Below are 24983 nucleotides of genomic sequence, written 5' to 3' on the forward strand. Positions count from 1 at the left end.
GGGATAAGAATAGGCCCTCAGTTTGGCTGTACTTGTTGTAAGAGGCAACTAAACAGCCACCGGGTAGATGGGACTCATCAACCTGGGAAGGCAGCTCATCTGAGAGAAGGAAAACTCTGATCCCAAACCTCCACTGCCTTGTGGCTACATCCAGTTATGGAAAAGGCTTCAGGAGTCAACCTCGAGACAAAATCCGGAGCCGGAGTCCCTGAGGCAGCTCATGGCTGAACACAGTCACGTTCTGGCAACTCCTGCGACGTCGCTGGAACCAACCGTATTGGCCTCTGCCTTTCCATTGGACCATTTCAGCGACGTGGAGAGGGGGGATTTGCTGCATGGGTAACAGCCTATCCTCCATACCTACTTTACCCAGGCTTCGCGCACTGGAGAGGACACTCTGTTCCAGAACCACCATTCAGAGCGTGGCACCATAGTCTTCCGAGACTGAAGGATGCCAACAAGGATAACAATTATAGTAAATGGGACTTACTCCTGGGTAAGTGTGGATAGGATTGGAGCCTAAGTTTGTTAAAAAATTTTCTGCTTGATGATGTCACTTCTGGTCATGACATCACTTCCGGTGGGTCCTGACAGATTCTCATTCTTAAAAAGTGGGTCCTGATGCTAAATGTGTGAGAACCACTGCTGTAGACTTCCCCCAGTTAAATATTACATAGTTGTAGTTTGAAGAAAACGACTGCATTTTCTGCCTATTTCATCATACACCGTTTCATGTGTACCTGTAGGTATTCTTATATACTCTGTTAGGGCTTCTGTTTAATTCTTACTAAATCATCATTGCATGGTTGTCTTCCTTAAGGACGGGTTCAAAATCGTAGCTTGAATTATTCCTTCATTTTTTCATGTAATTTATTTTGGCTCTAGCTTTCCCTAGCTTCTATTTTTTCATTATGTATAAGACTGTGTACATAAATATGCTGATGCAGTTGCATGCAAGTGTATTTTCACATACTGATTTTCTGTGGTTTCTGTTAGCAAGGTAGAAATAGTACCTGCTTGTAGTAATTACATTTCAAGTTTTCTTTCTTAATGTCTGTCATTTGTCCACTGTGTAGAGCCTCCTCTGCACACATTAGGGTTTTGTTTTGTTTTTTTTTTTTTTTGTTTTGCCATCTACATCCTTCCTAGGCCTCTGCTTTCATTTGGAAAGGCAGGAGATACTTGGAACAACAAAAGCACCAATATAGCAGTGGTTCCCAACCATTTTAGAACTTGGACTCAAGTTTTAGGTACAACAACCTGTTGTACGTATACAGGTTGAGACTCATTATTCGCAAGGGTTCCATTCCAAGAACTCAGGTGGATGGCAAAAAAAATAGCAAGTCAATTTAAAAAACAAAGTTTCTTTGTTCTGGTGATTTAAAAACAGCTTTGCTTTTGAAATGCACACAGAGGCAATCAGTCTCTCTCCAGGCACTTAGGCTTCACTAGGAGGCAGCAATCCCTCCCTTCACCAGGAGCCCCAGCAAGGGGGAAAGAATGGAGAAGGTGATAATCGCTGCCATTTAGCCTTCTTTCACATGCTCAGGGGGAAGGGAGGAGAGAAACCTGCAGAGAGAATGATTGATGGATTGTCAGCCAGCTGCCCTCTCTGGCATTATTAAATTTAAAGGGCCTTCTCATCAGCTTTGAGACAGAAAAATCTGTGAATACTTAGGTTATACCTGTAATCACTTGCATGACTCTCTCTACAACAGTAAAAAGCAGTTTTTTAAATTGTGATTTTAAAGGGATGCATTTTTCTCCTTCTCCAGGGATCAGCACATTCCTTCTCATTTGCAGGGGCCTTTCGTCTTGAGTCAAATCCATGTATAAAAAATCCATGTATAACAAGGCTGGACCTGTATATATAGACTACGATAAGTGATCTAATGCAGCAGTTGTTTTTAGGTATGCAGAAACACCTTGGCTGACTTTCCGCTTTTGCTTCTGCTTCACTCTACACTGTGGTTGAAGGTCTCAGGCCCCAAGGAGATGTCCAGTCTCCTAATGAAGATATTGGAAGGACAAATAACAGGTTTTGAGGGGTTTGGCAGCCTCTAAATAATTACTAGTGACTTTTAACTGGTTGGAGTGTTTTTTTTTAATGCCTTTGATCTAATTTGGGAAAAGGGTGGAGCTGCAGAACCTCATTGTATCACTTCAGCAGGAGCCACTGTCTCTCAGCCAAAGCAAGTCACTACAGTAACTTCTGCCAGAATGAGATGTTTATGCTCATGCGCTTTAGGCTGATAGTCTAGAGCAGTGATTTTCAACCTTTTCCATCTCAGGGCACACTGACAAGGCACTGAAATGGTCAAGGCACACCACCACATTTTTGACAATTGACAAGGCACACCATGCTGCCAGTGAAGGGGGGGGAGTCTCACATCTCCCATTGACCCTACTAATAAATGACCTTCCCACAAATTTTTGTGTCACACCAGTGTGCCACAGCACAGTGGTTGAAAATGGCTGGTCTAGAGAGCTGGATATCCTGACGTGTACTCTCATCTGTTTGAATTACAAACTTGTGCTACTCTGGCTCCAAGAAAAAAGTCAGTGTGTTTGCAGAGTCTGTTGTTACCTGAAGGCTGTTAAGGGCATAAATTGCTGCAGGCGATGGAAAGGTGATGGGTAAAGGGTAAACAAGCTGGTTTTGCAGAATATAAAGTCCCATTCAAGTCTAGGACCTGTATAAGGGGATAGCCTAGTAATGCTGACCTGATCATTTAACTAATGTGAAGAAACTTTCCATGCCTTTTTAACTGGTGTTAATGAAATCCCAGCAAAGAGTTTTGTCTGATATTCCTCACTTATTGATTGCTCTTTCTTCACGTTTTAGTATTTGCTATCTGGTCACATCTGCAGGTGCGTTTCATGCATGGAAGAACATGGTTGTGCAGCATTCATGTTTTCAGCATTTACATTTTCATAGTTTAGTCTTAATCTTTGCATTTGTTTCAGCTGCCCAAGATTGCAAGATCTTGTTCAAAATGGCATAAAAGGGAGAAAAAAATGTAAGAGAACAAAAGGTAAAAATGACAAAGCAGAGCTTCATTAAAGTTGCATTGCATGATTCGATTGTCTGGCTTCACATATCTATTGACTTTAAGATTTGTACCAAGGCGTCGCATTTATTGAACTGCAATTACATTTTCTTCTATCTTTCTATTTAATGCATGAAAAGCAGGTGGAATTATTGATAGCAAAGTGCTTTGCCGTAATCCAAAGGAGAAGAGTGAGTAGGTGGAATAACGACTGTCTGCATTATCTTTCTCTAAGAGAACACGCAGCCAGATCTAAAGAGATAAACTTGTCACAGGCTTAATTTCCCTCCTGTCTTGTGGAATAATCTTTGCAAGGAATAATGCGTGTGCTTTATCCAGGTGGCCAGCCTTGAACGTAATGCCAGCTCTGTTATGCTTGCACAGCAGTCTCTACTGTACTTCCATTCTGCACCCAAGTCTGTCTCCATTTACAGAAAACATTGACCTGATAAGGGGCATGCAAAGTGCCTCCAGTAAAAGTTCCTTTTCTGTGAACTCATTACAGGCATGTCTTGCTCAAGACTCATTACGTGGAAAGTAGCTGCCAGATTGTGGAGGCTTTTTAGTTTGAAATACGGTCTTGTGAAGGTTCCAGGCCCCCAGGAAATACCCAGTATCCTAATGAAAGTGTAGAAGGACAAATCGTAGTTTGGCAGTTTCTAAATAATTGTGCAGGGCTTTTAATTGGTAGGGAGGGCTTTTGTTTTGTTTTTAAATGCTTTTGATCTAATTTGGGAATGGGTGAAGCTGCAGATCACTGTGTCAGTTCATTAGCAGTTGTTGCCTCTTAGACAAAACAAACAACTGCAGAAATGTTGGCCAGAAAGGGATGCTTGTGTCCATGGCCTTTTGACTAAGAGTCTAGAGAGCAGGATATCCTGGCGTGCGCTGGCCTGTTTTGCGTTTGGATTGCAGGCTTCTGACTCTAGGAAGAAACTGCAGTGTTTGTGGAGTCTGTTGCAGCCTGCATGATCCTTCAGGATATAAACTTGCTGTAGGCAGTGAAATGCAAAGTAAAAGTTCCTTAAATGTGAACTCATTATAGATGCTTTCCTTGGGAACGCCTCTGAACAGCAATTAGTTTCTCACTCATAGCTGCTGCATTTAAATGACCAGAAGAATCTGTAGCTGTAATCTAAATCTTAACAGACATATGATGTTAGCTGCCTCAGGCCTCCTTGAGAATGGGTGGGATAGAAATCTTTTTAAAATAAATGACGTGGCTTTAATTCAATTAAAGGTTTAGAAATCTGTTGAAGGAATTACAAAAAACAGTCTCAGGGATGACAAGCTGCACCTGCTGAAACCTCCTCTACACAATTGTTAAAGGTCCAGGAGCCCTGAAGTTAAAAGGCTGTCCACCCCTGGTGTAGTCAGTTCTGATCTCTAAATGGATCTGTGATTGGACTTGGTGCAAACTAGCTTTTCCTCTGCATCAGAACTTCCTTTGCCACCACTGTGATCGTTCAGTGGCAGTCTCAGGATATTGTTGTTTGATGCTGTTGTCACGAGACAACATGGTTGTCTCCCATATTATTGTTATCTCCATGGTTATCTCCATGGTTGTCCCATGGTTATCTGGTGTGCTCCCTGGGGCATTTAGTGGGCCGCTGTGAGATACAGGAAGCTGGACTAGATGGGCCTATGGCCTGATCCAGTGGGGCTGTTCTTATGTTCTTATGAGAGTAGTGCAGGTTGAGTATCACTTATCTGGACTGCTTGGGGCAGTGAGGTATCTGGTTTTTGGATTTGCCTGAATAATTGCATAAATATAATGAGAAATGCTTCCTCTTGCTCTTTTCACTGTTACCCATATGGAGTGTCTGCTGGTCTCTGTTGTTTTTCGGCAATGTCTGTAGAAGTACACACCACAGAACAGAGAATAGAACAGAGCCTGTACTTGCACTTTATGTGTGAATGAACACAAGTCTTCATACTGCAGAAAGTTTAAAAAAAAAACTTGGACAAAAATGTCTGTATTTTGGAATAGTCCAGATAAGGGATAATCTACCTTAGTGGTCCCAAACCTTTTCGCATCAGGACCCACTGTTTAAAATGACACGCTATTGAAACCCACCTAGCTTTATGAGACTTTTAAGTTTCACTTTAACAGCTGCTCAAGCCTCTGTTTTTATCCTTTTTACTATAGTGGGGAAGGGGGGCGGGGAGGGATGCATTTGTTGAACTTTGCTTTCATAGGGTTGGAAACATTCTGGTGGCCTTGCATTCTCTTTCACCTGGCCTTGCATAAGAGCTGAGGCATGTTTGCCTGTTCATGAGTAAATGCATGTGTGTGGCTCAGTTTTGTTTTCCATACAGCTCAATACATTTTCTTTGTCAGGTATTATTATTATTATTATAATAGTGTGTCCCAACCCACAGTTTGGAAATCACTGATCTATCTGTATCATCTGCCTTTAAATCTGATTTTATTATTTTGATTTTTTAAGAATCTTTATAACGGAAGGATAGTATTGACATATTAAAAAATAGTGATGCACACAGTGAGCAAGAACACTTCCCTGTCTGCAGCAATTTCATTTGCCATTACAGGCGTGCTCCAGTATCTGTGGGGTTTCTGTTCTGAACCCCCCGCAGTTAAGTGAAACTGTGGATAACTGGGGACGCCTACCCTGGCCCTCCAAACCCAACTGGAGTTTGCTCTAGTTGGATCCAGAGCCTCTTCTGAAGCCCACAGAGGCTACGGGTGGATGCACACCGACCCTGCAAACTTCAAAACGGTCATTTGGGCCAAAAAAGAAAGCAGCTTTCCAAGGTCTCAGAATTCCTTATAAGACAATAAAAATGTCACTTCCCGTTTGCCAAGGAAGCTGGATATGTATATATTTTTTTGCCCAAATGGCTATTCTGAAGCCCGCAGGGGCTGCGGGCAGGTGCATGTGGCCTCTGTGAGGCTCGAACACCCTCCAGAGTTGAGGGCGGCTCTGCTGCTCCCCTCATCTCCGAAGGGTGTGTTCATATGGGAAGGGCTGCAGACCCAATCCGCAGATACATTAAACCACAAGATACAGGATATGCCTGGAGTGAAAGCAGCCCACAGGGATTCCCTAATGGTCTCACTTGGGAAGGTCAGACATTGGTATGCCATCCTTTTTCTTCCCTTTCTTGACTGCCTGTTTCATGTTCTCCAGCTAGGCCTCAGGCTGCTCATTAGGCTGTTGTCCCTTTTAAAGAGAGCATGGCAAGGGCACTCTCAAAATCCCCCAGAGCCTTGGTATGGCTGGATGTTGCTGATGTCAGAGCAACTGCACCGCTTTCTGGTTCCCTATCTGTGCTCTATTGGATTCCTCTGTTCAAACATCCTGGACTTCCCTCAGTGGACCTTCTTGGCTTCTCCCACTCACGTGAAGCACTGCTACTTCCCGCAATCATGTCTGGGTATCCCAGACAGGAGGCATGCTGTTGGGCTCTGTGACTGCAGTGGTTTTCAACTGACAATATAGTTAGCTGTCTAGGAATGTTGTATCCAAAAGTATCTTTCAATATTCTCCGAAGGTTAGCCAACAAAGAACACTTGAGTGTTTAACTAATGTCTGACAGCAAGCCGAAGTGCTGCTTACTTAAAGCTAGGTACAGAAAGGTTGAATATAGTCTTCTGAAAAGCACTAGTGGTTTAGTTTTAACACTATCGTATCTCCATTTTTAGCAAAGGTATGGGAATATGTTGATTTTAGCACCACACGTTAACACTTGTTATGTTGTCACAATATTATGACACTTGTAAATATCTGGCTACTGTAAACTGAAAAGCCTTTACTTACAGCTGCGAGAACAATTATTTACACATTTGTTGTCTGAAAGCACTGAATTTGCAAGAAAGCTTGTTCAGCCTGCTTTATTGTTGTTACTATTACTACTACTCTTAAATGGATAAATGTAGCCATTTTAGTAGTTATAATTTACCTTGAAATCCTTTGCATTTCATAACTTGTTCAAATGCTAAACATGTTGAGTGATCCCATTCTTAGCTTGCTATTCTTTGCAAATAAAATATTTTCATCTTTCTGTTATAGCCATGTTGCATATATACTCCAATATTGCATATATGTGACAGGAACCAAATATATATACCTGTGGGCCAGGCAAAGGGGTTAATCCTTTGATTCTTTTTTCTGCAAGAAATTTGGGAAGAACTTCCCGGTGGATTTTGTTCCATGGTTTCTATATTGATGTGAATTGTGCAAGATTATATTGCTACAGGCAAACCCATGTGACATGTGCACACAGAGGAAAAACAATCATGTGCAGGAACCTAATGTCATGGCCATTGGTGCAATTGTATGAAACAGCAGTGAAAGGAAACCAAACTAGGGAGAAAGTAAAATGAGGACACTAAAGTGCTCAAAAGCACAAAAAGAGGGATTCAAACCAAATTGGCTCACTTACGCTTACTTGTGACAAGGGGAATCTGTGGATTTTGTACAACAATGGAGCCCTAGGAAACGTGTTTTAAAAGTTTGAGAAATGAGGAGAGGGGAGCAATAAGAAAGAAGAAAGGGCACAGCAAAGAGGGGGAAAACATCGGTAGAAAGAGGCTTCCTAGAAGAACCTGGCAGGAAATTTTTGGGGTTCAGAACAGGGAAGATAATGGGGAAAATTTGAGAGGATGAAAAGAGAAGGATTTACATAGTTCAGACTGCAGGATCTCTGTAGCGTGAACTGAAGGCTAGGGGTGAACTTAGGAACAGGCTGTGAACATACTTCACTCATGTGATGGATTAGCTGGTCACTCCCACCAAATAAACACTTTTGATGGATACTCCCGGTCCCTGAAGGAGATCACCATAGGTGAGGAAATTCCTAATGTTTTGAAGACTTGCAGATTGGTCCAGAGAGTTTGTGAATGGAGGCATGAGATTGATCTTGGGCCTCCAAAAAAAAAAAAAAAAGTGTAAACACAGAAAAGAAAGGTAACCAATCCTAAGCATGCAACCAATTTAACTTCAACCAAGACAACAGAAAGGAAAGGTATCATGAATTTGGTGGGCCTTTGACAAGGTTCTGCCATGGACTGTGGTTACCTATCCTTTTGGAAAGGATGCTGGGTCACCAACTTCTGTTATACCCAGGGAGAGAGAAGGCTGGTACAGAAAGGGTGTTGTGGGCTGGCACAGTGGTTCTCAGATGGAGACTGGAATGGATGGTGTGACTTAGTGCATGCTGCACAGACCAACAGCAAGGCAGGATGTACTGAACGAGGAGAGGATGCTCAAGCAGATGCCCAATGGAATTCCTTCAGAATTCTCCAACACAAGGCTAGAGGGCTTTTATAGGTTTTTGCCCCAAGGAATCATATTATTTGTTTTCATAATTAGTTATGGGTCAGTTCTTAGATTTTAGTGGTGAATTTTTGATCCTGGGAACTATTACATGGAATCCTTTGGGGAAAATGGTTTTCGCCTTGAATAAAGTTGGAGGAGAAATCTAATGGCAAGAAAGGTGGTATATAAATACTGTGGTTGTGGTTAAATGAGCAGTCTTCATGGAATGAGTTAAACTTGTATAATAAGAAATTACTGTATCTTCCAATTAATGTTGCCTGTTCAATATAGTTGAATATTCAGTTCATGATTTCTACTGCTTTGTCTTATGAGTGCCACTGCAGCCCAACAAGAAAAGTAGGGCAGACCTAAGAATACAAGACTAAATAGGGTTTGGGAAGAGCTTCCATCTCAGATCAGCAACAGATGTTTGGAAACCCTAAGATATTATTTTTAGTGCATATACTAACATAGATGTCACTTCTTGTATAATGACCTCTTTCAGGACACATAAGTGCTTCTTTTCTTATTCTAGCCTGTGTTAGTCCTTTAGTATAGGATGAAATATAAAGGCAAATAAACAATGGTTTTCAGCTGTGTTTTTCATTGGAGCACATATGGGGCTTTACATATGTATGTTTAGACAAGCTCACATGTGTGTATGGATACGTAATGGATGGACACACATTCACATACACAGAGCCAAATATAGATTTTAGAAATGTACACATTTGATAGAAATGCTGTGATAGATTCACAGTTCCAGTTGAAAGGCTAATATTTTGAAGGCACATTCTGGTTAAACTGTGTGTTGGAAACAGACTATTATAATAGTAAGGTATCTTATGGAGCTTTTGCTAGCTTCCTGAAGTGTATGGTCAGTTCCCGTTACCCACTAGAATTAGATTCTTGAAAACCCTAGCAGTTAGTGAATTTGCAGGTAACGAACCACTATTCCTATGGGATTAATGGAATTAGGTGCATGGGGTAACCTTCCCTGCCATCAGAATAATCCAGCAGAGACCCTCAGGAAGCCAGAAGAGTGCAGCAGAAAGTGCCAAAAAACTCTGAATGTAGCAGAGCCCTTCCAGAGGCTGCAGGGACCTTTAGAATGGCACCTGCAACCAGTGCAAATCCTTTTACTATGACCAGCAGAAGCTTCCTCTGGCTGTCTTAAAAACAGTTGCCATTCTGAAGGTCCCTGCAGCCTCCAGAAGGTCTCTTCAAAACAGATAATGAGAACAGACATGTGGATAATGAGAGAAGTTAGCAGTTATGCCCCTTGCAGATAAGCAAATTTGCAGATAGTGAATTTGCATATAAAGAGAACTGACTGTATATATTTACCCATGTGCAGTTTATTTCAGGTTCTCAAATATACCGAGATCAAAAACTTTCAACATCCTTCTATGTATGCATTAGTTCATTTCTTGCTTTTGATATTTATATTATCGACACATTCTCTATATTCTTCTGGTTCCAGATCTTTTGTATACCCAAACTCAGGGGTTGACAAACCCTAGCCTAAGGGCCATTTGCAGACCTTGGGGACCCCCAATCCAGTCAGCAGGGAGCCCCCAGTCTCCAATGAGCCTTTGGCCCATCAGGGATTGTTGGAACCCACGCTGGCCTGCAACTTCTGGTCATGACTGCCAGACGTGAACTGCAGGCTGAGTTAGAGCAAGGCCTTTTATAGTCTTCAAGTTTTTTCTGCTTTTCCCTGGGCATTATTTTAACCCTCCCTCCCAACTGCTTCTGAACAACTTATGTCTCCATGTGTTTCTGGCTTGGTCTGTATGTTTTCACTGTGCAATAGGTGTGTGGCAAACAGTTCATCGTTCTCATGTGGTTCTACATGCCTGTATTATAGTTCTCATGTGTATTATAAACAGGCTTAATAAAATCAATTCATTCATATGTTCTGTCTCTAATATATTCATTTATGTAAATTTATTCAAATTTGAAATATAAATGAATTCTTTTTTTTCTTGGCCCCTGACACAGTGTCAGAGAGATGATGTGGCCCTCTTGCCAAAATATTTGTCTTCCCCTGCCCTAACCTTAGGGGGAACACAGCTTAGCTTTTGAAAGGTGTGCAACATAATATCTGCCAATTCATTCTACTGCTCTGTAATTCTTTCAAAGCCTTAACATTGCACATTCTGGCATTTGGACCTTTTGCATGCTGCCACGTGTCTTCTATACCCCATAGGAAACTTGCTTTATCCTAATAGGACTGGATACCAACTTAACAATTTTTGTTTCTTTTTAGCCATTGCAGATGTATTCCATCCACTTGTGGCCAAGACAGGGCAAAAATAGTCTCTAGGAAATAATGATTGTGGTTGTGGAGAAGATCCAGAAAAACTAAGTCACATCTGAATAGAGACTAAATTGCTTTTTCCACCAACAGCTTTCTTAATTAAGAAGCAGATTTCATGCTTTGAATATTGGTCAATTGACAGAGCACAGCTTTTAATTGTTTTTAATTGCATTCACCTATGATTGTTGAATATTCCAGCAGTGAACTGTCTACACAGGGATTATGTGACAGCCACATTGGGTGCGTGAATTATAAACTATACAACTATTCACTGACATGCATAGTTTGCTGCAGTCAAATAGATCTTTGGTTGATGAATAATGGAAAGATAGAGGCTTGTGCTGTGTACCAGTGTATAATATAGTCAGGCTTATAGCAATATGCAGGTGACATTCTCTGAGATTCCCATTCAGCCTTGAAATACTAGCATTTACCAAAGAACATGGAGTCTTTTCCAGCCATGGTAGGAATGGCATCTGATCACACTCCATGTGCACAAGCAGGGCTTCTCCACTGTAAAGCTAATGCTCCATTGGGGGCCCTGCTTGGTCCAGCACGTCCTATGGATGGAATTAGTTGCCACCCTTAAAGTTTTATATGATTATAACCTTTCTTACAGTTCACAGACAAGGAGTTACATATGACCATAAGGATGTAACTTTAGGCCCGAGTCCAACATGGCATCAGCCCTTAAATTGGAATAGCAGATGGCAAGATTTCCTATAGTGGGTGCCCAGGTCTGCCCTGCTTCTAAATTGGCATCATTATACACGAGCAGCTCTCAAATCCATATGCACCTTATCTGTCTCTTCCAGACTGTTTTTTTGGTAGATTGGCCAGTGGGTTTTCTTAACCATTCAACATTTTATTTTCTCCTCCTTATGCAGCTTATATGCACCTTTTTACTGCATTTTTGTGCTTATCGGTTCCTTCTGTGTTCTATTCACATTAAAAAAAAGGGGGGGACTGCAACTGGAAGATTTCGGAGGCAAAAATCTCCTTTATTTTTATGTGTGGGTAATCTAAGTTTGAGTAGTGGTGTGTGTGTGTGTGTGTGATCTTTTCAAGCTGATGAAAATTTGCCATGTTGCGCTTTTTTCTTTTTTTTTTTAAATGTTTGCTGTGTGACTTATTTCCCAGGGCAGCAAAAACAGCTTAAATAGTTTGGTTGCTCAGAACTAAAAGAACCTTCTGTGCTGAAGGTTAGCATTCGGAAAAGAAATTCTAGGGTAAAATGGCCGCTCTCTTCACACACTCCTTTTTTGTTAGCTGGCGTCCTAAAGGAAAAAGAAATGGAGACCTGGATTTGCTTTGTTTCTTTCTTATTTTAGGTAAATGTTTACATTGGTTTAACCCAATTATTTTTGCTGTACTGCCGTTTTTCTTTTGAGCACACTCTGTTGTAATGCTTGCATTCCTTGCTATCTCTAAATGATAGTTGTATGGGAAATACGTGAAAAGTCTGTCATATTAAAACGTCACAGTTTAATTGTGTTCACCTTTGTGTTTAATTGCGTTCACAATTGTCAAATTAGTGTTTCCAAATATTAGATATATTTCTCCGAAGGACGCTACTGAAGATATTTTCTCCCAACTTCTATAGTATGTTTATCCAGTTCTATTGAGAAAAACTTTTAGTTAACAGCTTAGAAATTTTTGTGTAAATGTTCTAGAATGTATAAAATGTTTTTAGCACCTGTAATTGCTATCATTAAAGGAGGAGGAAGATAAGTAATGTGAAGACACAAACCAGATGTCTTTTGAAATATTTGGGAAATTGCTGTTCTCAGGGGTGCAGGAGAAACCTTAAATTGGCAGCGATAAGAGAATGTTTTCTGAGATAGAATGTAGCAAGTACAAATTTCTCAGGTTTCTTTTCTTTCCTGTATATCTGTTTACCTTGCTGTGTTACATCCAGTAAGGTATACTCTGTGTAATAGGAGCCCCTGAGAACAGCTGGCTAGTTTCAGGGGGAGAAAAGTTATATTGGAGGAATAGGGTTAGGATATTTTGCCTGTGAGGGCATACTGAAGCTTTAGAAACCAGAATTGAGAAAGATCTATGTCTTTCTTTTTTATGTATTACAAAAGTCACACAACAGATAATAGGATGGCATCCATTCTGTGCTCGGTGAATGCAAGTTTCTTTCCTGAAAGGAAGAAGCATTGGGTTCATATGTACTTTGAACAACTGGAGAGCTTCCTGGAGGAAGCTTGCATTCATGAAGTGCATCGCTATGAACTGAAGCACTACTCATGTAGTGTTACTCATCCAATTCATGTCTGTCCTTAAAATTTTGAGATATTGGTTAAAACCATGGAGCTTTAATATATGTTAAGACGGAATTCAACAAGGTGCTCTAATTAAGGACAAGCAGAAATTACCAGTGTTTTTGGAGGGGGAGCAAAGCAGTAAGTTTCTTCAGACTCTGCGATGCCTGTGTAAAGTGGCTTCTCCCCCTTAGCTTACAAGCTGTGGAGGAGATGCTTCCACTTTGCTTTTGCAGCTGTGAATGGCTTTGAAGGCAAGGGGGAAGGGGCTGCTTTACACGCCTGTCCCGGCTCCTGAAGAAACTTATTGCTTTGCCCTGCCCTCCAGGAATGTTGGTGGAAATGATAGGATGAAGGCAACTTAAACTGGTGATCTTAACAGACTTTGCATCAAGAAACTCTTCTCTGATTTGTGCTTATTTACATGTTAAGAATTCTTCAGGTGAATGATGTGCACTCTTCTCTCATGATCTGTATGCAATTCATTCCGGAAAATAGCCCTTATAACAAATATCCGGATGAGTATAATTATGACATTAAATGGGAAAAACTCTAATTCATTCCGAATCCATTCCAAATTCCCTCTAAATGCATAACATCATACGGCAGTGGTTCCCAAACTCTCTGGGAGTATGGAAACCTCTGTGTATGCTTGTGGGGTAGGAGCAAAGGCAGCGACTCAATCATCAACATTGCGCCACTACTGGGGACAAAAGGGGTTTTTCTGTACTTACCTCTGGCATTCCCGGACCTCCGGCTGGCCTAGTGAGCCCACAGACACTCTGCAGGGCTCCCCATGCCTCCAAACTGCTGTGAATAGTGAAAAAGACAACTTCTGGTTTTCATCACAAAAAGCTGGCGGAGGGTTGGCGCTGACACAGGTTAGTACAGAAAAACTTTTTGTTCCCAGCAGTAGTGTGATCGTGGTGATTGCATTGTTGGCTTCACAATCATCCTGCCCCTTAAGGAAAAAGAAACAGGGCTTCCCTATCTGGGGTGTCACAGTGCCCCCAGTTTGGAAACCTCTGCCATAAGGAAAATTGTGTGGCACAATTAATTAGAATAAATAACAATAACATTATACAATACAGGTCCAACCTTGTTATACATGGATTTTTTATACACGGATTTGACTCAACACGAATGGCCATTGCAAACAAGAAGGAATGAGCTGATCCCTGGAGACTGGAAAAAATGCACCCCTTTAAAATCACAGTTTAAAAAACTGCTTTTTACTGTTGTAGAGAGACAGTCATGCAAGTGATTACAGGTATAAACTAATTATCCACATATTTTCCTATCTCAATGTGATGAGAAGTACCCTTTAAATAAAGGAAAACAGTCATTTGACAATAGCCTCATTAATGCGAGAGAGGGCCGCCAGCTGACAATCCATCAGTCATTCTCTCTCCAGGCACAAGGCAAGCCCCTTCCTTCCCCCTGACCACATGAAAGAAGGCTAAATGGCAGTGAGTATCATCTCCATTCTTTCCCCTTTCCTGGGGCTCCTGGTAAAAGGAGGGATTGCTGCCTCCTAGTGAAATCTGGAGAGAGACTGATTGCCTCTGTGTGCATTTCAAAAGCCTAGCAAGGCTGTTTTTAAATCACCCGAGTAAAGGGACTTTGTTTTTTTAAATTAATTTGCTTTAGTGTGTTTTTTGCATGAGTTCTGGGAACGAACACTGAATAATGAGATTCAACCTGTATCTATAAAGTGTTAAAGATTTAACCTCTGTCAAAATGGTGGTGGGCAGAAGAATGAGAAGTGGAAGACTGTGGTGGTAAGGCAGACGGTTTAACGCTATTGACACTGCCCCAAGATAGAGAAAAGGAAGTGGGAACTGGATAAAAGACGGGGACTTGTACCGAATTCCAAAATTTTAATATTGGAAGCACATGATTTACAAATAGGCTGGCACACATTCCTGTTTTATGATAATGTTAAACAGCATGGATATTTTAGGCAACATATTTTATGAAGATCTTTAATTTGGATATGGGAACAGATAAAATACAAAATGTACTCTAAATTACCCAGATGGATAAAACCACTTGAAATAGCAACTAATCCGCACTGGATTAAAAAAGACCAAAATAAACCATACAGTGACTTATTGAATATTGATCTTAAGTAAATCTGAGTTAGAAGAGAAAGGAATAAAATTGGATTGATGGAACAAGATGCGAATAAGAACAAGATTGTGAGAAGACCAGAAAATAGGTTTTTATGAAGAAGATATAAGTTTCGATAAAATATTTTTGATTGATGAGGGGAAATATCTCAAGAAGAAAATTGTACATTTTTTAATATAAGAATGGAGGATGAGACAGTTAAAGATGCAGTGGTGCACTGGGCAAAATTTTTTGGATATAATATACTGATTGAAGATTGGAAACAAATTTGAAATATAAATATTAAGATAACTAAAGCGGTGTCTTTTAAAGAGAATTTATATAAAATGTTTTATAGATGGTGTTTCTCCAGAGAAATTAGCAAAAATGTATTCTGGGTCATCAAATAAATGCTGGGAATGTAAAGACGTTGAAGGAACTTTTTATCATATGTGTTGGACATGCGAAAAACCAAAAAAAAATTTGGAAAATAATACATATATTGTTGCAAGAGATATTGAATTGTGTATTAGCATTCAAACTGGAAATATTCCTCCTAAATGTGACATCAGAAATTAAAGACCAATATAAGAATTACCTTATTGTATATATTGCCACAGCAGCAGGAATATTGTATGGGCAAAATTGGAAATCTACAGACTTTCCAGCTAGAGAAAATTTAATAGATAAAACTTATGAAATAGCAGAAATGGAAGTTTTAACAGAAAGAATGAGAGAGATTTAGGTAGAGTAAGAAGATATTGGAAACCTTTTTATGACTGGATAGATAATTTTAGTTAAACAATATTAATTGTTTAGATAAATCTAAATTTTTATATTGATAAATATGGCTTTTGTATTGACTATTTTTCTTTTTAGTCGTTTCAGATTGCTTTTTTTTTTGGGGGGGGGGAACAATGTATGTTGTAATCTATGGCCAATACCTTATGTGTAACCTGTGTAGTCCCAGCCCTATGTCTAACACATTTTCCTCACCTGTACCTGTAATAAATAAATAACATAATAATTAAAAAAAAGAGAGAGAAAGGGAAGTGGGTACTGGCATATGCCTTGAAAGCCAGCACTAATCTGAGCATGGAGACACACTACCTATTAGGCAGTGCACCTCACACAGCCATTTCCCAAACCTATATGCGTAAAAGTACAAAAAAGTCAAAATCCGTACAGTGAATGTATGTGGGAAAGATTTTAGCTTAAAAATGTTTAACCCGCTATGAATATTGTGTTTTTCAGTACATCTGATCCCTGTTAACCCAGTTAAAGAAGATGGACTGAGTTCCAAGAATCGAAAGAGAATAATGCCTGATCCATTGACAGAACCACCTGCCCTAGATCCTATTTATGAAGCCCAATTTTACTGTAATACTCCCAGCGTACCTGAACGCAGCATGGAAGGTAAGCTTATTCTAGTGTCAGTGTCTGTGGTTTTTGTTTCTGGGTGAGTAATGGTAACTTGGTTTTTGATTTATAGGCTTCTCAAAACAGTCCTCAAAGAAAATTACTACAGAATAAAGCTTCACTTCTATTATAACGCTCAAAGAACACTGCTTTCTTGTTTTTCTTGTTTAGCCTCAGTCCTGACAATCAGCCCAATCAGTCTTTCAATCTGAACGTAAGGGGAGCCTTGCTACATGAGACCAAGGGTCCACTTAGTTCCACACATTTCTAGTGTTGGGCAGCCAGGTACATAAGAACAGTCCCGCTGGATCAGGCCACAGGCCCATCTAGTCCAGCTTCCTGTATCTCAATGGCCCACCAAATGCCTCAGGGAGCACACAAGACATGACCTGTATCCTGGTGCCCTCCCTTGCATCTGGCATTCTGATGTAGCCCATTTCTAAAATCAGGAGGTTGCAAATACCCATTATGGCTTGTAACCTGTAATGGATTTTTCTTCCAGAAACTTGTCCAATCCCCTTTTAAAGGCGTCCAAGCCAGATGCCATCACCACATCCTGTGGCAAGGAGTTCCACAGACCAACCACACGCTGAGTAAAGAAATATTTTCTTTTGTCTGTCCTAACTCTCCCAACACTCAATTTTAGTGGATGTCCCCTGGTTCTGGTGTTATGTGAGAGTGTAAAGAGCATCTCTCTATCCACTCTATCCTTCCCGTGCATAATTTTGTATGTCTCAATCATGTCTGCCCTCAGGCGCCTCTTTTCTAGGCTGAAGAGGCCCAACGCGGTAGCCTTTCCTCATAAGGAAGGTGCCCCAGCCCAGTAATAATTTTAGTCGCTCTCTTTTGTAACTTTTCCTTTTCTGGGTCTTCCCAGGTGTTCTGGGAAGCCTGCAAGGCTGGCACGAAGGCAGCAGTTCCTCCCCTCCCCCCAAGTGATATTTAGAGGCTTACTGTTCCCAATGTTTGGTTGGGACGCTACCCCCTTAGGTTGCTACTGTCCATGACGAGTAACCTGTAACTGCTGTTAGTATGGCACTTTGCTGGCAGTGGCAGTGAAATCCAGAAGTACTATATTAACAGCAGCTAAGGGTCCCCATTTGGGTCACTACCCTCCTCGAGGGGGTAGCATTCCCCCGCCCCCAGAAATGTTGACATCTGTCCTGGGGGGTGGGGTTGTGACCCCCAGGTTGGGAAACACTATCATAATGGCCATTATTAAATGAGTTGTATGTACCTGTTTTATCTGGTGAGGGGCATTTCAGATTGAAATCTAAAGTTGCTAGTTCTCAGTAGGTAGGGTTTTCCTCAAGAAGTCCTACCAAATCTTTACTGTCTTACTGCCATTGGCATAGGAGACAACTAATATGCAATTCTGGTGCTCATGCATATTTTTTCTTCAGGAGATTGTGATATCTCCTCCTTTGCTCTAGGTAAGTTTCTTAAGATAACTTTCCGATGTGGATATAGGCCAAAAGCTTCAGCTCTCAGAATCCTTCTCTGATCTGAGATAATTACAATACAGAAAGGATTTCTTTGCCTCCATTCATCATAAATAGTGTGGTCAGTAAGCATGGCTATTTAACAGAGACCAAAAAAATAAAATTTGTGAAGGTTGGATCTGGCTCATCAGCTTGTAAAATATAACTCTTTTGCTTGCTTCTTTTGTGGTACTAGTGTATTGGCTTTAACTTGGTAAGCATTTGTTCTTGGAAATCTAGGTATGCAAGGTTGAATGAGGTTCAGGAATAGTTTCTTCCATGACTATGTGACAAATGTGTTAGGCTTATAGGGAGGCGAAGTTGTCAAGATGTGTAATGTATCTGCTAACATACATGCTTTTTCTTCATGGATCATTCAAGCTGTGACCCCTTTGAGGACAGAAATGTGCCTTGGGCTTGCGTGCTTCCTCATTTTTACAGACTGTTTTTGTTTGTTGTTCTCTCTTTAGAATGTATCTTTGTTTGCTGTTACATCCATACTAGTTAGTGGATGGCCCAGTTCAGATGAATTGTGAATGATCAAGGAAGGAATAAATGAGGCTGCATGTTTGCTTCTCCCATTTGCAAACTGGTGAAATGGAAAGCTTTCTTTTTTGTTTGAAACTCAGTTTCCTGTGATGTCTGAACCATGAAACTGGTGTAGTTAGGCCCTACAAATCAAAATATTAGACCAGGGTCAAAACACAGTTTGATAACCTGGCTTGTAGAGATTGTTTAAACCACAGAGAGGGGAGAAGAACAGATGTCGGGGATGCTGTTGGAGGAGGTAGATCTGGTAGTGATGGTGTGTGCCTGATCCTATCCACACTTTTAGCAAATTCACTGCCCCTTTCTTCTCTTTGGACTTGCACCAGCTAAAGAGCTGGCATGGCTCAAAGGAGACACATTTTTGAGTGTGAGGCTTATTGAAGCGAAGAGGAAATAATTCCCCTTTCCCCTCCTAAGCCTCCCAATCTGGATGGATGATTGTATCTTAGTTAAGGCCACAAGCAACTGGACATAAAAATGATACGTTTATCTGTTTTTGAGTGCATCAGTATTGTGGCAAATGTTAATGTTATGTAAGTACTTGTTTGTATCCATCTATTTATGGGATCCTTTGTGTCATGCCCAGCACCAGCAATCAGTTAAAAAAAAAAATCAGTAGGGTCATTGCTTCCATTTTGCATGTGACTAAATATAAGCACTTCGGTGCAATTAGGTTTTGAAATGATTAATGTCTGTTATGAATCAATTTGTCTTTCTAGGTCATGCACCTCACTATTTTAAATTGATGTCTGTTCATGTGCTGATTCGCCATGGAGATCGATACCCTCTCTATGCCATTCCCAAAATGAAAAGGCCAGATATTGACTGTACACTGATGACTAACAGGTAATATTCCTTGAATTTTTTTTTCTCTGTGGGCCTTAATAGTGTACAACTGGCATAAAGTTCAGTGGAACATGTGTGCTCAAGTGAAAGTGAGTGGGTGTTTTTCCGTATGGCTCAGTATAAACCTGTGAGCATACATGAAATAATGTTCTAATATTTGTATCCATAGCACAGTCTATTCATTCACACAGAACACTGACTGTGTTTTTCTTCTCTCTCACTGCGGGAAACATCAGGGATTTTCTCTTGCTTACAATAGGTGACTTAAATTTCCAATAAGGATACAAACAAGGTGGCCTTTTTCTTCCTCTGTAAGTTTTAGAAACCCAGGTACACCAAGGAGAGAAAGCTCACTGCACATTCTCCTCCACTGTTACCAGGATCACTCCCACCCTTTCCTAGTGCATAGGGTGGTTGGAAGGGGAAGATGCTCTGTATCTCTGATAGAGGCAGAACATGAGATAGTGAACACATAGAGATACAGTGGTGCCTCGCAAGATGAAATTAATTCGTTCCGCTAGTTGTTTCGTATTGCGAAAATTTCGTCTTGCGAGGCATCACTGCAAACAAACAAACAAACAAAAATTTGCAAAAAAAATTCGTCTTGCGAAGCACGGCCATAGAAAAATTCGTCTTGCGTGTCACCAAAAAAATTGCAAAACGCTTTTGTCTTGCGAGTTTTCCGTTGCGCGAGGCATTCGTCTTGCGAGGCACCACTGTAGTTTGAAGCAGATCAAACTTCACAGTATTTCCTCCTACTCTTTCCACCACACATACCTCACACACTCACATAATTTAGGACTGTTTGAGACGTTGCCCTGTGTGTCAGGAAGATAGCATGTCTTTTTTAATACACAGGGAAAATCAATTGCCTTTCTAAAAATAAATATTAGAATCACCAGCTTTCTTGATCGGAAGGTAGTTGCGTTTCCCCAGTTCTGAACATTGCACTTTGGTGGGTCTTTCATGGGCATCAAAGCCTGTCTGAAATGCAGATATGTGGAATACTGATTCTTCTTTTTAGTATAGATGATAGATGTTACTGCTGCTTAGTCATTCTGTATAGCATCGTTAAAATAATAAATCTTGATACACAATAGAAAAGACATTCACGGTTGTGTACTGCAGTTGGAGCCTAAATTTTTCTGCTGATTCATTTCTGTCTGTTAGCCTGTTGGAAAACACAAATGAGTGGTGATTTCTTCTTCATTTGTTGTCTTTTTGTACTGTTTTTTTTAGAGCTCCACAAAACTACAAGGAACAGAATAACAAGGATCAGGGGTTCTCAAAATGTGGGTCATGACCCAGTTTTTGGTGGATTGCAATGTGCCCAGAATGCCTTGCAGCTTCCAAGCAGTACTGGCGCAGAACCCACTTTGGGCTGCATCACACCCCATAATGCCTTGAGGCCTTGCATTTTGGGGCATGACCCGGATTCCGCCTTCTTGGGCACAATGTGATGGCTGCAGCCAAGGAAGTGGGTTGTGGAAGTAAAATGTTTGAATAGCTGACGTAGATAAAAAGGTTTGAAATGTTGAATTGTGTTGTATCCCTTGTAACAATGCTTATTGAGGCCAAACCTGGTTTTCATGCAATGAATGCATAATGATAATATAAGCCAGTGATTTTCAACCTTTTTCATCTCTCGACACACTGGCAAGGCACTAAAATGGTCAAGGCACACCATCAGCTTTTTGACAATTGACAAGGCACACTGTGCTGTCAGTGGGGGCTCACATCCCCTAATGGTCCTATTGATAAATGACCCTTTCCCAAATTCCCGCGGCACACCAGTGTGCCACGGCACAGTGGTTGAAAATGGCTGATATAAGCATTAGAGTTTTATCATCAGGATTTTTACAGAGGCTTCCATGATTGAATGACTTTTTCTGTATATTATAGCAGGTAAACTATAATGGAATCATCATTTGGAGAGAAAAAGGAAGGATAAAACAACTTACAGTGTGTCTTTAGTAGACACCTTTTCCCAAGCAAAGTTTAATAATACTAAAGTAGGGCTTGTATATTACATATTACTTCTACATTGGACCTACTCAGTGTTACCAAATTGCATTGGCTACAGTAAGCAATTAAATTCCATAATAAGTTAAGCAATGAGTAATTTGCTAATTGCGATAATAGGATTTTTAATGAACTTACTCCAGGGAATGAAACATTAATTGAAGAGAGATAATTCAATGCCATTTGGAAATCCTACAGGGCTTGATAATCTAAGCTCTAAAAATGTCTGCTGGTATGGCACTGTATTAAAGAAAACATTTTGCAGAATTTACGTGCATGCAGTGGTGGTGTGTAATTAAATGGCTATTTTTTCAACTTGTCTAAAATCTTTTAAGAAGAATCCAGCAAATCAAGTGTTGAAGACTTCACCATGATTTGTACTTGGCAGGATGTCAGTTTCTGCAGATAACCAAGTAAACTCCAGGTGCAAATTTGTTTGGATCTACTTCCTTAACCAAAATCACCAAACTGTAGGGAATTTTCTGAAACAAAAATACATGAATAGCTATTTAAACCTATAATCATAAAAATGTTTGCCTTCACTGCTTTCATGACACTTGTATGGTGTTCCCCAGGTAACACATCAGCGACCAGAATGGGGCTGCTCAGTTCTATGCCACCAAAATAGATGGATTTTGGAGCCAAAATTGAATTTTTCCAGAGCCAGTTCTAACACTCTTACTTCGGGCTGAGAGAAAGTTCAGGTTCCAGGAGAGTTCAGAGCTAGTACGTGAACCATAGCAGGTGAAAGGAATTTTGTGCCACATGGGCCTCCAGAGAGTCAGCCAGATCTAATACTCCCTGGTTTTTCACACAAACAGCAACCCCAGGCAAAGCAAGCCAGTCAGCATCTTCTGGTGCAGATGAACTACCCAACAACAGCATTTTTATATTCTTGGGACTGAACTTCTGGAACTCCATCTTTCATTCAGTAACTCCATTAATAGGAAACCCAAGCTGCTACATCCCTGTCTAAATGGTTTTATGATACTTGTGAAACATACCTTGTCTTTTCTACCTAACAGATCATAAAACATCTGTTTACCTCTGTTACTTGTATTTCATGTGTGGAAATTGCTATCAAGAGTTGACTGTAAGTATTGTGATGGCACATAGGGGAAGGGTTGGTCTCTCAGCTATGTAGAATCAAATCCATTTATAGTTCTTTGCAGCTAAACTAGTCATGGTTAATGAGCATCCATTCTAAAGATTTTTTTTGGCTGTGCCCCACTTTTGGAGCTCTTCTCAGGTTCCAGTGCTCCCCTGTCAAAAGGGGATACAAAATCCCCTTCAAATGAGCCAGGGTCCTCCAGGGGGCCATATGTCTCTTGTTGAGAATGTCTGGTCTAGAGCTTCTCAGAAAACAGATACACCAGTGTTCCAAAACTTCCAGTTTTCTGGGACCCAGATTTCCTCAGGAGGCTGTTTGTAACTAGTGGAAACTAATAACCGTTTCTGGATGTAAAAGCCTGGTAGTCACAGATTTCAGACTACTCTTCTTGCTATTATAGAGAGATCAATATAAATATACTCACTTAGGCAGAAAGATCATTTCAAGTAATAGCGCTCTGTTGAAGGTTTTTCTTGTAGACAAAGGGGTATGTGTATGAGAGAGGGGAGAGGTATATTCGAAGAAGACCATATAATAGATGGAGTATAAATGAATGCGTTTAGATTGGGGGGAGGGTTATGTATATACATGTGTGACATCTCCTTCCTCAGACTGATTTCAGAAAAGGATACAGAGTAGCATGTGGTGCTCAAAATGGCATCTCCATTTTTGGAGTATCAGCTGTAAGGGAGAGCACAAGTCCTTTTTTTAGTTCATCTATGTAATTTTCTTCTTGCCTAAGACGAGCAATTGGGCAAACATCAAGTTAGCAAACTGTACTTGCTATATACAAGACACGCTCCATGCAGAACTATGCATACTGGCTCTGTAATTTTTACTTGTTTTTTTAGATGTATACTGTTTTTCAGGGTAGGTCAAAATAGTTTATATGGAAATTTTGCACTGTGTTAATGAAGTGCTATGAGGGCTGCATGCGTAGTCCTCTCTCGTCTGTCGCTGCAAGACGTCTTTGGGACTGGAGGAGAGAAAGGCAGAGTTGTGTGTGCGTGTGGGATCATGGGAGAGGGAAGAAAAGAGCAGCAGCTGTTCAGGCAAAGGAGCAGGATATGTCACTAAATAATCGCAAGACTATTTTGGGTGTTCTTTTTACTGGATATCGCAATGCAGAAAAGTACACAAGTGATAATGGCATAGCAGCTTTTATGGAAGAGCATATGTTTGTAATGAGAATTGAAAGAGCAGAAGAATTGCTGCACAGTTCTTAAATATAGATTGGCAGCCATTTAGGTTTTAATTATTTTCTCATTTAAATTTGTATTTATTTAAGCTGTTTTGGACTTGGCTTTGTGATAAGTATCCCATTTGTATTCAGCCCCATTCTTTGTTTCATTTAGTATTCCACAGATGGAGTTCATTAATTACGCAGATTATGCTGCAGTCTTATGGACTTCTAATGGGTAGGCAGGATAGCTTAGGGGGGTCTTGCTTGGGCTTTGTGAATTAAGAATTGTGGTGTATAAATAGTGTGGAATGAATGTAAGAAAAAGACTAAATCCTTGGAGATTTCTCCTGTCAAATCTCAATTAACATTTTCATTTCAAAAATCAAGGTAGATTTCTAGAGGGGAAAAACATGTTTTTGTGTTTTGCTCATCAGTATGATTAACTTTTTATGGCAATGTTTGGTTTTTGTTTTATTTTTGGTTTTCCCCCACCCAGAATTCAAATATGGAACACTTTGTTTTTGTTTTAATTTTGAATGTAACAGATATGGTATCTGATTAAATTTTGTTCAGAATTCCACAGTTTAGTTTCATAAGAAACAGTACAGAGTAGCTAAAGAAAACCCCTTCTATATATGCAGTTTTATAAAGGCAAGGGCAAGCCCTGTTACCTAGTTCTGCCTGTTGTTTGTGTTAAAATTGGATAGCTGTTTCGTAGATAGTTGCCTTATACTTAACTGGGTCCATCTAAGAGTGCAATCCTAACCCACTTTTCAGCACTGACATAAGGACAATGCAGCTCCAAGGTAAGGGAACAAGTATTCCCTTACTTTTAGAAGGCTTCCATGAGCGGCACCCAAATGCAGGATGCAGCACATGTCCCATTGCTGGAAAGTTGTTTAGGATTTGGGCCTAAGCCATCAGGGTCAACACAGACTGACAGTGTCACAGATAGGAATTTTTTCTCTGCCCTACCTGGGAATGACAGGGATTGAACCTGGGACCCTCGGCATGTAGGACATGTGTTCTCCCACTGGGCCATGGCCATTTTTCCTAGCTGTGACAGCTTGTTGCATAGAATCAAAACTACCCTTTATATGTATGAAAAGCTGCCTGCTATAGAAGATAGTTATATAGTTCAAACATGCAGTTCGTCCATCTGTGTGTGTGTGTCTGTGTGTGTGTAAGGGGGAGAATCATAGACATTCTGCTTGGATGTAGGTATTTGTTCATGCTCTCAGAGAAGCATAGAACCAAAGGTGTAATATTAACAGGAAATTGAAGCTAAAGCTCTGACCTTTTAACAATTTACTTTCAAATAGGCCATTGGCAACA

At 40.4% G+C, this 24983-nt stretch overlaps 1 protein-coding gene across 1 annotated transcript in view; it reads left to right on the plus strand.

Moving 5' to 3' along the window:
* Positions 1-24983, plus strand: part of PXYLP1 (2-phosphoxylose phosphatase 1) — an 88980-nt gene that overhangs the window by 43964 nt on the left and 20033 nt on the right. Inside the window, exons 3-4 of the mRNA XM_066621043.1 lie at positions 16292-16453; positions 19206-19332. Coding sequence (XP_066477140.1) covers positions 16292-16453; positions 19206-19332 — 289 coding nt within the window. The remainder of the gene's footprint in view (positions 1-16291; positions 16454-19205; positions 19333-24983) is intronic.

This window comes from Tiliqua scincoides, chromosome 3 (genome assembly GCF_035046505.1).
Source record: "Tiliqua scincoides isolate rTilSci1 chromosome 3, rTilSci1.hap2, whole genome shotgun sequence".
Lineage (NCBI taxonomy): Eukaryota > Metazoa > Chordata > Lepidosauria > Squamata > Scincidae > Tiliqua > Tiliqua scincoides.